At 42.9% G+C, this 17,810-nt stretch overlaps 1 protein-coding gene across 1 annotated transcript in view; it reads right to left on the bottom strand.

Moving 5' to 3' along the window:
* spata5 (spermatogenesis associated 5) overlaps window positions 1-17,810 on the bottom strand; it is a 123,584-nt gene that overhangs the window by 12,930 nt on the left and 92,844 nt on the right. The window contains exon 16 of the mRNA XM_044363035.1: window positions 10,273-10,437. Coding sequence (XP_044218970.1) covers window positions 10,273-10,437 — 165 coding nt within the window. The remainder of the gene's footprint in view (window positions 1-10,272; window positions 10,438-17,810) is intronic.

Raw genomic sequence — 17,810 nt, 5'->3', positions numbered from 1 at the left:
ACAACATACAGCACAGATGATCATTTGATTTACAACTGTTACGACTGAGGTCGAACTGATTCTGATCTGTTTCATCTACATCAAACACGGTGGCGTAAAGAAATCCTGCACCTTTCCTTACAAAGTATAAGCCTTTTACTTTTAGAGATGTGTGGATTATCCAAAGCAACCAGGACAGTTTTTCAAATGTCATTTTTCAAAGTTTTATGCAACAACAAATGTAATTCCATTAACCTTCATTGTATCCCAGAAATCCAAGAAGTGGATGTCAGAAAACATCAAATCAGCTTGCCGACATCTAAAATGTTTGAAAAAAAACTGGCGTCCAGTCAAATGTTCAGACGAGGGAGACTGAAGGACGTGCACCGTACATGATCACCTGCAGCAACGTGCATCCTTTCACATGTCAAAGTCACTCTGTAAGGTGAATATTCTGCGGGTTTCTTCAACGTATTGAAAAATTTTGCCAAAATAGCAACAAAGAAAATAGCCGAGAAACTACTTATTCTATTTAACAGAAATTTCAGCGCATCTTAAATAACTTTTGTCCAATAAAAATGAACCCTGTTTGGGGTCATGGCAAATGTACATAAATTACTTAAAAAGGTCATGAAAACCTATTTTCTCACTCAATCAGCTCATTACTTTTATTACATAAATGAGAGGGTGCTACATGAACACACTGTTTTCTGCCAAAGTTAGAAACGTTTTTGGTTATTTCACCTGAGAGATTTCTGTATTTCTGTATTGGGATTTAGCGAGAAGTAAGGATTTAGACCAGATGTAGCAGCGTTAGAGTTCTTGGCTGTTAAACTCTTTATAAATAATACCTAAGGATGTTTTTTTCCTAACTTTAAATTTGATTGTTGCTTTTATTATAGAAAAATACAGCCAAGTATTTCTCCTTGGTTTCAATCCCAGGGGGCTTTAAATGTCAATTATTATTTGTGTACGTACGGTTTTTGCATTCGAGAGAGCTAAACTGCTGACGTTTTTTTTCTTCCAGACTTTCAAAGCTGAAATCCCGTTTTTATATAATTGAAACTAAGGTAACGACACCACCTCTCTCTCTCTTCCTACCTTTTCTCTCACTTCATCTATCTATTTCCTACCTTCCTTGCTCCATTTCTTTCTTTGTTGGCTTTTGCTACCCACGTTCTGTCTTTCCACCAGGCCAAGGGAAACAGCCCGACGGGTATGCTTGAGGGCTCATATTTCCCAGGAAAAATTCAATTTGTGCTCACCATGTCCTCACACATAAACCACAGTGAAGGCTTTATATATAAAAAGTAAAATTAGGGCCTATTGGCGCCATTTCCCTCTCAGCAATCACTGGCCTTTTGCAGGCCCTGCTGGCTGAAGTGGTGAGGGAAATATTTTCTTTTTTAACCTTTATTTAACCTGCAGTGTCGACTAAGAGCAACATATTTGCAATGACAAGAAGCAAAAAAGGCTTGTTGGAGAGGAAGTGAGGCGAGGTGTTTCACAGTCACACAGAGTTACAGAGGTGTGAAAGGCTTTTTTCCCTCGGAGCCTTTGTTGAGCTGTTGACTGTTTTCCATGTCGACTATGTTTTTCTGAGTGGCAGCGTGACTGCCTCTGTGGTCAGCCGCACAGAAACTAAAACACACACACACACACACACACACACACACACACACACGTACACACACTAGACTAGAGGTTAAACCATATTTTGGAAAATGACTGCCAACTTCAGACCTCGTCAGACACGCATTCCACCAAAGCTGACATGTTTACTTGATGATGATTACACATCTTTTTCTTTCCCTCTCTGGTTCTGGATTGATGGCATATATCAGCCTCGTACATTGTGTAATGTCACTGTTATTCAAACAGCAACACGTCTATTGATGCATTTTTTTGCGCCTGTGTCCTTGGTGATAAAAATCTTTGCAACAACAAATACCAGCTCATAAATCAGACAGACGACGCACAGAGCCAGAGGAGGAACAGCCACAACCACAACAGGTGTTAAGAGGAAACCATTTGTCTTCCTGTGAGGGTGGTTTTGCTCTCTCTCTCTCACTGTCTCTCTCTCTCTCTCTCTCTCTGTCATTTTACAAGGTCTTATTTATGATTAAACTCTTTTTCTGTGTCTTTTAATTGTTGCAAACAAGCTTCTGCAAATCCAGCGCATCTGCTCAGGCTTCTATTTTATAATGCGGGGTTCAACAAAAACTAATTATCATTCCAAAACTCCTCGCACGTCCTTTAACTAATGCAAAAATTGCACCGAATAATACACTGATTCATCGAGGTATAATTTAACAAGTTGACTTTGTTGACAGGGAGCTGCAGAGATGGTCAGTAATCTCAGAAAAATGACTGTTAAGCACCACAGGCGGCAAATTGACGTCAAGATAGACTGTTGATCTGCAGGATTTGTACGTCATGCATTGGAACAGACTTGCTCCTGCCAGTGTGAAAAAACACAGAGTTAAGAAAACAATTGCGCCAGTGAGCTTGAATGGCTGTCAGCCAAGCATATCAGACACCTGGGCTCGGACTAAACAGCTCTCCCCCTGTTGGAGGGAAAAAGACCCACCGCTACGGAGGTCGCAGTCGGTCAAAGGCATCTGCGACTGAACACAAAGATATTCAGATACGGCTCGACGCTGCAGCTAGAGGTTTTTTATTAAAATGCCTAACCCACCCCCCCGCCGCCCTCCTCCTCCTCCTCCTTCTTCTTCTCCTCTGGGGAGATGGATGTTACAACACTGTGGGATCTGAAGGGGAGGGTGCGCTGCAGTGTCGGCGCTGTCTGTCAGTTGTCGTCACTTCTACGTGTTCAGCATCTAAACGGCGACTTCCAGCTCTGTCCTTAATGTATTCATGCAGGGAGATCCTGATTTTCTTTCCCCCCCCCCCCTTTTTGTCGACTACCTGTCAACATCTGCTAAGTGCCTCGTTGCTGTGGTGTTTTTGCCCTTCGCTTCCTGGAGGTCACCTGTCAATCAAACAGCAGGAAGGGCTGTGACGCCCTCTGTTAAGAAACTTTGAGTTTCTGTAAGCATAATGACTCCTTTCTTTTGCTGTTTATTCCAAACAAACAAACTTGTGTTAAAGAATACATATCAATCCAGTTTGTCTGAGGATTTTTCCAGGAAAAAAATATCTAAATCTATCTTAAACTGTGCACATATTCAACCCTCAGTGACATACTCTTACTCACTGTTGCACATTTAGTTTTCATTTGATTCTACGTGCTGAAGAATTACACTGAAACTAAACTAAACACTGTTTCTATCTAGGAGTTAAAAAGAATTACAAAGCATTGCAAGTATTGTTACATGACATCAGACCCCGGCAGGAGCTTAAGGTGTCTATAGACGGTGTGATAACAGATCTTACGAGTCACGACGTGTCAGATGGGTCTAATAAAGCCTCAGCTGCAATCTGTGTCAGACTCTACAATATCAATTTTTTGAGGCACGTCAGATGGTGCGATGAGTATCCCGCCGATACGATCTAGAACCGCTGTTTTTTGATTGACAACCGAAGATTACACCGTGTCTCTGTTAATATTGTCAACTTTCATTTGGGACAGCTCAAAAGACAACCTGTTTGGACCTTTAAAAAAAAAAAAAAGTTAAAAATGAAAGAAGTAGAGGTTGAGATATCCTGACTGCATCCACTGCATCCTTCAATAGACCGTCTCTAACTGGTAAACAACAATATCTTTCAAACTCCATGCCTCCAGTTTGTAATGCAGGCGTCCTGTTGCCCCTAACAGTATTAGAAGTTGACCTTTAATTTGATCAACACAGGTGTTTTTTTTTTTGGACACGTGTCTTGATGTTTTTCTTCTGACACACATATGAGCATTAACCTATCGCTCTCTAACTAACAACACGTTGGAAGGTTTGTCCCGAGGCGTCTTAACAGACTTAATTTGTTTGAAGTCATTACAACTTCCAACAGGTTTGTGAATACTGAAAAGAACTTCCTGCATCAGTGCGTTTCTATTTATTCCCCCGGATTCAGCTCCAGTGTCATCTAGCCCAAAGACTAATAAAGACAGTATGTTCAAACCCCAAAAATGTGAGTTTTGTCGCTGTTTTTGTTTAGCTCAAGCTCAAATGAGATGAACTTCTCCGGGTTTTTTGAGACTTATGAACCGGGGATGAGACAGTGTACATAAGTAAATGTTTACATGTCTTACCTGGTGATTCTCTTTATTCAATAAAACCGTGTGAGAATAAATCTGTGTGATCAAGTGATTTGCTCTAATGATTTGACACAGATATCAGTCCTTTTATTTTTTTTTTAAAATACATTTACAAGCAAATATATAAAAAAACAAAACAAAAAATGAAACCTCTTAATAAAAAAAAAAAAAAAGGGCTGTATTGAAACCTGATAGGGCTTCAGCTTTCCAGCGAGGCTACGAACAAGGCCTGGAACTGACTCGGTGCAAGTGACAGGGTGCAATAAATCCTCCAGGTTTTCTCCTGTCAGGGCTTGATCATAAATAAAAAAAAAAAAAAAGAGAGAGAGAGAGAGAGAGAGAGAGAGAGAGAGAGAGAGAGAGAGAGAGAAGTGGAGTAGCATCACACCTTCCTCCAGGAGCAAGTTAAGCCCTTCTTCTTCGTGACAACACTGCGATTACAGTATCAAATGTTGCTTCTGTTTAGAGGAGTGATGGCAGAGGTGAGAGGAAGGAGAGCCGGCAGCGATTTTCTGTGCTGAGTGTGAGTTAAAAGTGTGTGTGTGTGTGTGTGTGTGTGTGTGTTGTCGGTGGAGGGTTTAGTGGGAAGGTGAGGGTTGGGGAAACCAGATGTCACTCCGGGCAGATAGGAAGACAGGTGATTTTAACAAGCTTCTAGCTCTGAGCTGACAACATCTGCGTCCTCCTGCGTAACCCCCGACCCCCCCCCCCTCCCTCCACCTCCACCTCCTCCTCCTCGCCGACCCTGCCTCACCTTCCTCTAAAACAAGTCTGAAATCTCAGGAATGTAATTAAAGTCAAAGCTTCAGGTAGTCAGACCGCCGAGACCGAGGAGCGAAACGTGCTCGACGCGCCTGTTCGTGCATCGCCTCTACAGTAAACGCCATCAGACAAACAAGTAATCAACCCTCCGCTCTTGTCTCTGAGTTTGCATAAGGAGAGATGTCACGGTACTCTGAGAAAAAAAAAAAAAAAACAGTTATGCAACAGCAGTTCTAAATTTACTGCTAAATTTAGGGCAGAGGTGACTTACAGGTTAAATAAAGCGAGCTTGTGACCAGGTGACAGGTGATAAATCTGGGTGTGGACTTAAAAAACTTGGAGTTGAGCTTCAGCTTTGAGCGGTTGCTTCAATTGTTTTCATGTCAGTGGCCGACAGATAAGACTGCGGTTGTACTGGCCGGCTTCCAGGTGTGAATGAATGGAACTGTGTGTGTGCGTGGAGCAAGGGCGTTAATGAAAAAAAAAAAAACATCTGTGCTCGATAATAGGCAGAAAAAGGGGGCCTGACTTTCGAGTGAAGTTATTTGAATATTACCCGAAATATGCAATTATCATTAACAAACAATACGACACTGCGACAAAATCCTCAAAAACTACAGTTCAACATCTTTGGAATAGTCTGAAACATTAATATAAGCTTCATTGTTGTTGTCGCAGGGCTAGTATATGTGATTCTTGCATACTGTATGTGTCCAGTCCTCCTGTTTAAAAGGAAATACGTCCTGGAAACAACAAATACTGATAGAAATATTGCTAATATGGATCAATATACAGGTAAGCAATCAATGCAGCAGACTGAAACTGAGCGTTGTCTATCAGGAAGTGGGGCTGCAACAAGAGAAGACCCCCGAATACTTTCCTGCTTCATGATGACACCAGCTGCAGCTGACAGAAGATTTGTCACACAACTGCAAAGCCTCCATATGACTAGTCGACAGCCAGAGAGAGAGACAGACCGATGCGAGGAAGTGAGAAAGATCGAGAGAGAGACAGAGAGAGAGAGAGAGGGGGGCGGGTGGGGCGGTGGGAGTAATTCAGCGACAGTGTGTGTGTGTGTGTGTGTGTGTGTGTGTGTGTGTGATATGAAAAATGAAACTGGACTCTACTTTGTGGCCTCCGGCTTCAATAAGCATCTAACTGTTGATTTACGAGCCCACACTCATCCAGCTCGCTCGCTGGCAGCGTTAGCCTGACGCACGGCTGACCGATGCTCGTCGGCTGCGGCTCACCCAGCTGCCTACTGCATTACCGGTTAGCGTGCCAAGTCAAATATAATGGCTCAGTGCTCTGTCACACTGAGGCGGAGAGGTTCAGCTACTCTAAATGTCCACTGCAAGGCGATCCTGCAAGTCGTTCCTCTCCCGTACGAGATGTTTCGGACTGATATAGGATGTGTGCGAGCTTGTCACAATACCGACTGGAAAAAAAAATGTGTAAACATCCAGGGTAAACTTCTCATGTGCAAAAATGTTATTGCATAATACTGTATGTAATAATATCTGCTGCATGCCAAGACTGGTTCGGGAAGCATCAACAGATGATCATAAGTGTTGTTTATTATGTGTTAAGTCACTGAGTAAAAGGAATCGAATGTCATAATATTTTTCCTGTAAATGATACTGTTATCTTCTTAATCATCTCAACAGCTATGTCCTTGTGTTGATGAATATTTCAAATACTTTTTTTAATTTTATGTGAAACTTTTTTACATATTAACCCACAGGGGGAATTATACAAACAGCCTATAAGGGGAGGATCTTTGGTTTTTTTTTATTTTTCAAAACACAATCCGAGAACGGTCTTTGTTTATTTAACACGCGGATTAAAAAGCCAATAACACACATGAATCTTGGTAAAAATGGAATTTCCAAAACATTATTTGTAGTGCAAACAGTGCGGTTTATCTTTTCCTGTTATGTTTGAGTCAGAGGAACTCACATAATTGGCGGCTGATTTGGCTGATTTCTTTTCAGCCTCTATGACCGTAAGCGTTCTCAACAGTGGTCAACGCTGCGAGAGGACTTCACTTACTGTAAATTGTGGTTAGTGGTGTCTTCCTGCAGAAGGAAGCACAACAACTTTTTGGCTGTGGGTGGTCATAACATCCACATACAAAAAAAAAAAAAAAAGAAATCTGGGTATTGATATGCTAAAAATATATATTATCCATTAAAATGACTTTAAAAGGCCAAACCTCCTGCTGCTGCCTGTAGTTTGCGAGACGAGATGCGACCAATCAGCTGTCGCATTTAGTGTGTTTATTTACTTGATTCACTGATTTGTTTTATTTGTCCCTCGGTCCTCTTTTCTTGTAAACGCTGCATTATCTTCAGTGCTGTGTTGCTCTGTTATCTGTATCCTGTTTTCTCTCAAACTTCCCCTCAGTGATCAGGGAAGTTTAAAGTTTCATCTAATCTAATTTCATCTATAGCGTCGGTATGTTAAATATAATACGTACACACAGGTGATACCCAGCTTCTTCTTCTTCTTCTTTTTTTTTTTTTTTTTACTCTTATCAGCTTGACTGTGGCACGTCTTTTGAATATTTTCGTGGGGTTTCAAGAACTCGACGGCAAGTGACTGCAAACCTCCATTCCGCAGATGAGACACTATCCCAGAAACCCCGATGTCTGTCAAAACGCAACACCTGATAGCGGGGGATTGGTTTCTAACTCGCATACCTCCTCCAGGTGTACGCCTGCTTAAGGCTGCTTTTTTTTTTTTTGGGTGGGGGCTGCCTAGTCTGGAAGCAGGGAGAGAGAGAGCGTATACTTTAAGGATATGAGAAGGACCTATAGATAACCTCAGATTGCCCCCCGGAGAAGGATCGTTATGTCAAAAGAAAAGACGGAAACACCTCGACACCTCGCTGTCCTTATCGCTTGATTTTTATAACTGATAAACTAGTTTTCTGAGCTTTGTTGAAAGGGAAACTGATGTGTAGACCTGCATGTGTTTCTACATGTTAAAGCACCTGGAAATATGGCTTCAAATCTCAAGTATTTCTATAATAAGTTATAATTTATAAAGAATTCAACACAAAAAAACCTGTTTCATCAGATCCGTGTGGGTAAGATTTGATCAGATTTGATTGTAAGTGGTGCAAACTAGGGTGGCAACTGAAAAGCTAAAATAAATACAATCAAACATATAAATCATTGAAAGCTGCCTGTTGTAAGTTTCTAAATGTCAAGGTGATATCTTTAACTGTCTTGTTTTGTCGACCAACAGCCCAAAACCCAAATATAATCAATTTAAAAGTATAGAAAATAAAGAGAAGCACTCAAATGATTCGGTTACGTTTCTGTTGATTGACTGACTGATTAAATGCTTCAGGATTCTCATTCTTACACCCTTAAATCCTGATTGGACATCAAACTAAAAGGTCTTTACGTGTCTGCTCAGTTCCTTTTCTGGCCTTTTCGAGGAGCTTTCTGTGTCGAGATCAAAAACAAACTCGCGCTATCTCCGGCGAACGAAAAAGAAACAACATATCACAGATTCTTCAGTACATGGCAGTACTCACAAACATGTCACATAGAGAGAGCATGACTGGGACAACAATGAAATCTGTGTTTTCACAGCCTGCCAAGGCACGCTAGCGTCTGAATCACTTAAAAACGGTTATTTTCCAAGCCTGTCAGACCTGCATGACATTTCTATCATGTCCGTAACCCTTAAAAGTCTAAATATACGGCGGAGACTTACATTCAGGGGGGAAGGAACGCGCATTTTACGGGGAATGTTTTTTTTTCTGACGCATGGTGTATGAACTATGAGTCACATTGAAGGTCAAAGACAAACATGATTTCCCTGACAAAGAACAAGACAGATAGAGAGAAACTAAACAAGGGAGTGTTTGCCAGACTCCGTACAAAAAAAAATACATTTAAAAGCCACTGAAATCTAATATAAACATTCCTGAACTTCCAGTAAGACGATTGAGTTCGTTTGCCAAAAAAGTCATTAACGACACAGTTCCTGAATGATTTCTGTCATTGAGGACTGTTGCAATCTCTCCGCTCGAGACAATGTGAATCACGCGGCGGCCGACGGATGCAGAGAGACAAATCTGTCACACAAAGGAGCGTTTGTACGATTATTCCCAGTCCGCTGTGAGATCACGAGTGCGCTCTCCGTGACACAGTGCAGACTCCGCACAGACATCATGGAAAGCACAGTAACATCTCTCTGCGGCGCGGGTCACAGAATGTCATGTCTTCTTAAAATGAAGTTATATTTTGGGGGTCAACGGGTAGCCAAAAGTTTGAAGACGCCTGGCTTGTCAAATCAGAACCTCTGGACCTACAGTGAAAATCTGGGTAGTGACAGCGAGGGAATGCAGAAGGCTCTTCCCACTGATCTCCTAAAAAAAAAAACATGAACATGAACATTTAAAGGCATGAGGTCACATTGACATACGTAGTGTTTCTCTTGTGAAAGCTTTTGTAACGTTAGAAGGCAGGCAGAGCCTTCTTGTGGGATGTTTGTGCTTTGAATTTTACTTCCTCGGTGCAAGATAGTCAATGAAAGAAAGTCATTATCTTTTATGTTAGTATGATTAAATCATATTGTTTTCTTATCGCAAGGTAAACAGTCACTTCCGTGACATTATTAAACCTGTTTCAAGGTAACAGGCTCTTGTCGTAGTGAGTAATTCACTCTTATTTTTCAAGCTGACACGGATGTCTGAGAAGTGAACGGCGTGGTTGTCACACTCAAACCCTCAAACATCTGTCCAGAAACAACAAAAAAAAAAACAACAACTTGTTATATCACGAATCAAAACAATCTAAAAAACTATGCGAGGCAAAAAAACAGCACTGCAATCTTTTTTTTCTTTTTCTTTTGTTGACTTTGGAAAAGGCAGCAGCCTTGCAAAAACTCAACTAAATCTAAGTAGGCCAGATAATCTGTAAAATCAAGTTGGACTTACGGCAAGCGGCTGGATGAGTATTAAGAACACATGACGCTTGAATCTTGAGTTTACTTCTTGTGTGGAATTTGTTTTAACACTTGTTTTATAGTCAGATATTTCTTCATAGTGGAGTGATTTTTATGCAAAAATATTATCAATGCATTCGTTTAACCCCTTCACAGAGCTACAGTAAGTCATTAAACTCATAATAAGTTTAATTAAGTTGATTAAAAACCTTATTTCTGCAACAGACTGTATTTTTATCAAAGATGTTGTTCGTCTCGCATATTGTCATGGTCACTGCTTTTTTGTTTATGTTTATGTTTCTTTTCCTGTTGCGCTCTTCCAAAATTCATCTCAATAAGAAAACATGACTCACCTCCGCTCCGGAGTACTTGTTTGTCCGAGTCACCAGGTCGTCAAGAGACACGTCTTCGACCACGGGCATGTTACGAAACTGGAGGGAAAATATTTCCCGTCGGGTCGGAGCATCCGGGAGAGGCACGTAGACGATTCGGTCGAGGCGACCCGGACGCATCAGAGCCTGTAGGACAGAAAGAAGACGCTCAGCATCTGACTTACCAGCTTGACCTTTGACCTCCTTACTGCTTCCTTGCAATGAGAGAAGATCTAAGAACTACAGCTCAGCTAAATATCTAAAATAAAAACTGTGAAATTTCAGTTTTCCACTTCCAGCAGTCAGTGTGGGGAGAACGTTGACGTTATCTGATAAACCTTCCACTTCCTACAGATCACATCTCTGTGACCCCAAAACAGTCCTCGAGTACCCCGAAGCCGCTGCTGTCTCGCTTGTCAGACGTCATTAAGTGGCAGGCGCCTCTCAAACACAGACAAATATGCCCCGTCTCCGTTCGCTCCCCTCAGCCGGGGCAGCCCGTGACAAGCGGCGGTGATGTTGTAGTATTGTTAGGGTTTGGGTTGCGTATCCGTTTGACCAGCCAGCTAGCTGAAGAACAGTGGGGATTTTTAAAACAATATAATTTCTCTCAACGTGAAATTTGCATTAAATTTCAGCGCCGGAATGACAAAAAAAAAAAAAAAAAAAAAAAATCAGCATAAAAACAAACATCAACTGGAACTGACAGTTTCATTGTTGTTCTTCTACCGAGACTCAATGAAGCCTGGTTGTAAAGACAGTGGAGCCCCTGGCTTCGGGCCAGACAGGCCACAGCGGGGCTAAACCCCGGCCCGGCGGAGACGAGGCAGGAGACACACGCAGACGCAAGCCATGCAGGAGGTCACGTCAGGAGTGATCAGTGAGGGTTGGAGGGACTGGACCAGCAGCCTTTGAACTCTTGTTTACATAGTCATCACACTGCTGTTCCCGCTCTTCTGCATACAACACAAATCTCCCCGGCCCGACGGGCCTTGTTTCTTTTATATACATGGACTATGAACGCTTACGGCACGTCATCCTGTCTGACAATTTGGATAATCTATTAATTGTGAGTCATTGATGAAGCAAAAAAATGCTGCACGTTCACCGGTTGCAGCCTCTCAAATGTGATTTGCTACTTTTCTCTGTTTTATATCTTTGTAAACTTAATTTATTTGGGTTTTAAACAGTTAATCAGACAAAACAAGCAATTTAAATATGTCCGAATATTATAATGGGCATTTGTCACTGTTTTCTCATTTTATAGAGTAAATGATAAAATAAATAATCAACGGACATGACATTAAATGGAACTTGAGCTGACGTTTTTTTTGGTCAACTGCTGTTTCCGAGTTAAAGATTGAACTTTGAAAATTGAAGTGGAAATTTGAACATCTACTATTCTATAACACTGAGCAAACATCTGCTGATGAAGACCATGTAATATAATCAAGAAGGTCCGGAGCAGCTACTGAAAATGACCGGGAGGTGAGATTCTTTTGTCAACTGCTGTTTTCAAAGTCAAGTATGAAATTCAAAAAAAAAAATAGTTACACTCGGCTTTATCGCGGCACCTTGAGCAGCCCTGCACTGGAGGTACAATAATATAAAACATCAAATGTTTTTTTTTTTTTTTTTTTTTAGCCATGTTACATTTTAAGTCCATCTGCTCGGAAAATGTGCCGGATGCAATTTTAAGAGTTTCTTTTAATGGTTTTCTTTATTTCCCCTCTGGATAACCAATTTCCATTTACAAGGGCGATGGACAGTTTTTCCTGCCTTTTATCTGTTGCTTTGTTGTGTTCCTGTATATGTATGTGGAACATGAGAGGATGGAAACTGGAGACAAACATTAGTAGCTACCCTTAGGTAACCACAACAGAGCCGTGACTGACAAAGGAGCAATGGATCAAGAGAGGAAATGTTCTTGTTTTTCAGGGATTCTTCCACTCTTTTAAGAAGAAGGGTCTGGCTGTGTGTGTGTGTGTGTGTGTGTGTGTGTGTGTGTGACGAACCACTGGTATAAAAACGATTACAGAGGAATAACGTCACCGTGGAGGAAGAGTGGCTGTTGGAGAGACCTGCTGGGAGATGGATGGATGGCAGGTTTGAGGGTTGCTGTGTTGAATTAAAGTCGTACGGGCTCAAAAAAAACTTGGGGGAACTTGATAGGACGCCTCTGGCGAAGCAACGATAAAACAACACATGAGAGTCTGTTGTCGCTGCTCTTCCGCGCAGGTTAGCGGGTATTGTAGGTTTGTGTGTGTGTGTGTGTGTGTGTGCAGGAGGTGAGGCGGGTGCAGTGGGGATTGCAGTCTGTGGTTGTCACAGCAGGTCGAGCCAGTCGCGGCGGTGCGTATTGCACTATGCAGAGGACGTGCCAGGGACACTTCCTGAGTTGCTCTCCCTGGAGCGATCTGGCGGCTGCATGCCAACACAAACCTGCTGACCCCCGGTTAAATAACACACACACACACACACACACATGCACGCGCACACACACACACACTGACAAACAAATGCACATACACAAGCATGCATGTAAGCAAAAGTAAAGGCAGAATTCCAGTAAACGCTCTTTGACTTGGTTTTTTTTTTTTTTAATTTTTTTTTTCTTTTGCAAAAATGCCGCCTGCTACTTTATCAGTCGTTAATTCTCTCCGCACACATAATGGAGAAGTGCCCGTCGTTCTGTGGCTTCCAGGCGCTCGGGCTCCAAGGGTTCCAAGGCGCTCCCAAAAAGCAGAGCCGACCCTCAGCTTTGAGACTGCTAAACTCATCTGACTGCCCTGGAGGGAAAGAAAGGCTTTTTTCCCCCCTTTCCTCTCAGCAAGAGCAGGGGGCCCATCCATCACTTAACAAGATATACTTCCTGTTCTCAAGGATCTGGGGGTGGGGGTAGGAGAGGGGGGGAGGAGGGGGGGGGGAGGGGAGGAGGTAAGGGGGGACCCCGAAAGACAAATACTTGGCTTGGCATGCCGGGCAAGCGTTGACGGGCTCTTTTCGTAACGGCATCATTCCACCTGAAGTCTTGGCTCGACTGGCAGAAGGCAGGAGAAGAGGGACGGGAGGGAGGGAGGGGAGGGAGGGGAGGGAGGGGAGGAGAAAAGAGAGGAGAGGACAAAAACAGCCAGACCAAGGGGACCCAGACAGCCCACTTGAAAGGACCACAGGACTAAAACCATACAAACAAACACAGATAAGTGGCGTGGGAGACAGCGAGCCACCATCAACAAAACGCAGTCTCTGTTTTTCTTAACACAAGTCTGCATGACGGATTGCATCCACCTTGTTGCACCACTGACATGATAGGCATCATTACACATGAGCCATTAGTAATTAGAAATGCCCCTAGGTAAGAAATACTAACTAGCTTTAAGTCAACACTGCACCATTTATACGCCACAAAAGCCGGGGTGAATATGGGCTGTGGACTTCCCTGCAGGGCGAAATTAAGCACAGTGCAATGGTGAGAAAGTTTTGAAAAACAAGTGAGGCCTACGCCGGATCAGTCAAGCTGATCAAAACACACCAAGGAGAGAAAACAGAAAGACAGGAGAGGAGGAGAAAAAAAAAAAAAAAAAAAAAAACTCATCCGCTCTCTCTCTGCGCCAAGTTTCACTGCAGTAATCATTCCAGGCATTGCAATCCTCCTCTAGAAGTGATTACCCCCTAATGACAGACGACTTCCTATCTGTGAAGGCCGGTACCTCTCCCTAACCAGTGAGGAATGCTGGGAATCTTCTCCTTGGAGCATTGTTGCTGAGCACATTCTTGGCCAGCTTCAAATCTGACCTGCTCCGTCTACAAACTGTTTACAAACGGACGCCCCCGCAATTTCAGGTGTCTTATTCTTAGATGGAGGCTTAGACACGGTGCGGATGAATCGAGAATAGATCTGCTTTGTTACTCACACTCCCTTCAGATCAAATAAAAAAAAAAAAAAAAAAAAAATGATAAGAAAGACCGGGTGCATGGTACTGAACATGATGACTAAGTTCTTCCTCGCACATCTGGTGAAACATTTCTTTAAAAACTCTTTTTGTAGGTGTTTTTTTTTTGTTTTTTTTTTTTCCGATTGTGCGGGATGATAGCAGGTTGTCTGGCTTGAATAAGTGGCTTGCCTGAGGAGACATGAGTTGACTTTGTTCCCTGCCTGAAGGCATTCGCTGTATGCGGTTTCCTAACCTGTCAGTCCGCAATCCACGGAGGCCTTCGGTGAGTCATACCGACTCGGAGATGGGCCACCCTGGATTTATGCGGAGCGCATGCCAAACAAAAAAATGCAGAGAGCGCGATGGGAACCAAAAGCTCACAGAAAGGTCAGAGAGGTCTTCTTCTGGAGTTCAGATTTAGGGAAGTTAATACAGGGGGACTGACTTCATGTTGGAAAATGTTGGCGTCAACAACAATCTTTTGGGTATTATGGTGATTCTGAAAGTCTACTTTGCTGGTAAATCAAAAGGAAGTAGCTGCTAAAACCTTGATGGATTTTGCACACTCTTTAGGGAGAAGCTCAATTTATCTACTAGTGCTTTATTTACTAATACTGTGCAAAAGTGAGGAAATCCAGTCATGCTTGGGTATGCGGCGTGTCGTAATGCAGAAGAACCTTATTGCTTCATTAGTGTTTTTTTTTCATAACATGTTTTTTTTCTTACTGATTGATACTTCTTATTCAACTTGAAGTGATGTCTGGAGCGTATCGCGTACTGCGCCCCGATTCGACAGCTGCTTTCGTACTAAAACATACCAAATACTTGCAGAAAATTGGCCTCGGTGTAGAAAAAAACTTCTCAAAGTGTGTGAAAACATCCTTAAGCTTCATGTCATCCGTCGGCCGTAAGTCAAACAAAACAACTTATCAGATATGTTTTGTTTTTCAGTTCCTTCGAGTCCCGCTTGTAGACTTGTAACTACAGCGGGTTTATACTAACTACCGAAAGAGTTTTGCACACCACATCTTTCTAAAAAAGATGACATAATTTTGGACGAGGCCGTGCTGTGCTCAGAGGGACTCTGGACCTGCTTTATGTCAGCCCTGATTTTGATGTGGGAGAGGATCAGAGGAGGAACGGAGCGGGGAGAAAGAGAGAGTAAATCAGAGAGAGGAGGGGACAGCGCGGAGGAGAGAGAGAGAGAGAGAGAGGGATGAGAGTGACAAGGGGAGAGCGAGCGAGCGAGCGATAGAAAGAGAGAGAGAGAGAGAGAGAGGGAGGGAGGGAGAGAGAGAGAGAGAGAGAGAGCAGAGTTGGCAACCAGTCAAAAACATGAGAGGCTTTCACTCTGGATTTTGCCCTTGAGTCAAACTTGCATCCGGCAGGCGAGGCCACCGTGTCCAAGAACCAAATAACTCTGGTGCAGTTAACCCCCTACTGTCCCACATACTCCGCACAGCCAGGAGGAAGTCAAGATTTGTAGTTTTAAAATGAGGTTTAAACCATTTGAACAGGTGATTTCTGCTCTTAGAAAAATGACTGTTTGCCATGGTAGAGCAAAACAGAAATGGTCTCAAATTAGTTTAAGTATTTCCCCCTAAAATGCAAAAGAAATGCTGAATGGCTCCTAAAACAAATACATCTAGTTTTGGAAAAAACATCTCCAAACTGTGTTCAATCTTTTAATTTGAACTTGTTGTCGCTATCCAGTCTAAGAATCATTGTTGAACACCTTTAACTAAAGGTGAATGGACAGAATTTCAGCATGGCTGGCCCATTAAGTACTACAGGAAAGCTTATATTAGGATAGTTCTTTATATTGTCTTGGCCATCATTTCAATGAGTGATTATTGCATTGTACTTAACAAAATAACATGTGAGATGTGGGTAAAAGGGCAACATCGCTACAACGAAATCCAACAAGGCAAGAAACACAAGTGGTGAGATAATCATACAGGTCAACAAACCCCCAGTTAGATTTCTAAACCACTTTATTTGGAATTAAAACTGACAATAAGATCACAGGAAATGTTGGCGCACAGCTACTGTACAGGAAGTAGGTTTGTAAGTCACACAAAACTTCTTTTTCATTTCACCTCCATCTTTTTGGTTGTTGTGCCCCTGTATTAAAAGAGAACAAGTGTGTTTTCTCCCTAAACTTCATGTCGTATTCTGATTGGTGTGTTTGTAGATGTGGGTCGTAGCAGCAGTCACATTGGAAGACTTTGGTCTTAAATTTGTGACATTTTCAGAGTTTTGGCTCCAGCTTTTCTTTGGTTGCCGAAGCTCCAAAACGGTCGTCGGTGGACAAGTCTCACAGTGTGATACAGGACACCGTTTTGGATTGATGACCAAAGATTTAACCACGTTTTTTCTCACGATTGTCAACCGGGGACCTTTTGCCACATGGCTGTGTTCCCAGGAATTAACTTGGTGAGCAAAAGGTTATTATTACAGAGGAGCGACGGCCAAAACTATGAAAGAAAGACCCGTGTTGTAATAAACACGTACACAGTGTGGTGTTTGTTTTCCTCCTACATTGTCGTGAATTTACACATTTAATTTTTTAGTATGTGTGGCCCCAGCGGGAGTCAGACTCCAAACCCTGGCAAGACCACATAGAGGTGTGTGAGAGAGGCTGTATATGTATGGTGTTGCTAAACATAAGGTCATTACAGAATTAGATGTCACACCTCTTTTACCTTTTATGGTGTGTGCATGTGTTTGTGTGTGTGTGTGTGTGTGTGTGTGAGGGTCACGATCATATGGAGACCAGGTGAAGGGGCTGAGATGAGGGGAGGAAGAAGGGGGAGAAGAAGTAACAGCAGCTGTGTTGCTCTCCTTTTGGGGCTGGGGGGGGTGGAGGATGAGGTGGTGGTGGTGGTGGTGGTGGTGGGGGGGGCACTCACACCCTCGCAGCTGCCCTGGGGGCCGCAATAAAGTCCCCGAATCTGTCAAAACAACTACGACTGGCTGGCCCTCACACCTCCGTGACAATAAAAATGGCCACTGCACCCTTATTTTTATAGGAATAGGTGGGCAGAATGTGTGTGTGTGGGAAGGGTCGTCCACCAAGAAAAAAAAAAAAAAAAAAAAAAAAAAAGGGGGGTGAAGAAAAGCAGAGGAAATTAGACCGAGGCCATGTTGAAATGTCGACTCATTGGAGCCCAAAATAAAAAAGCAGTAAAGCGGCTGCCATAAAATACATGTATGTTTGCTTTACAAAGAGGCGTTTCCTGTGAGCTGTCCGCAGTTCGCAGTTCAATTCTACGGGGCCTTGCGTTCAGTGTAAACTCGCCGGGTCTGGTTTCCATAAGCCGCCCCAGAGCCTGTGGGTACCCTCCAAACTCCCCCCGGTTGAGTCGCTGCGTCGGACTGAACGGCACAAACGACTGTCATTTCCCCCTCCAGCTCTTCCTGTCTCATCGTCACCGTCGTTACTGTCTCGTTCCTGTTATACGGTACCTGCGTTCTTCTGGTGCGTGGATGTTCAAGTTTTCATCGAACGAGCGCGGTTCAACGACAGCATGCAGAGCTGATCTGGGTATGATGTATCTGTGTTGGGACTTCTTCCTCCTTCCC

Source organism: Thunnus albacares, chromosome 10 (assembly GCF_914725855.1).
Source record: "Thunnus albacares chromosome 10, fThuAlb1.1, whole genome shotgun sequence".
NCBI lineage: Eukaryota > Metazoa > Chordata > Actinopteri > Scombriformes > Scombridae > Thunnus > Thunnus albacares.
The sequence above is the reverse complement of the archived record's forward strand: the minus strand, read 5'-3'. Positions and strand labels throughout refer to the sequence as shown.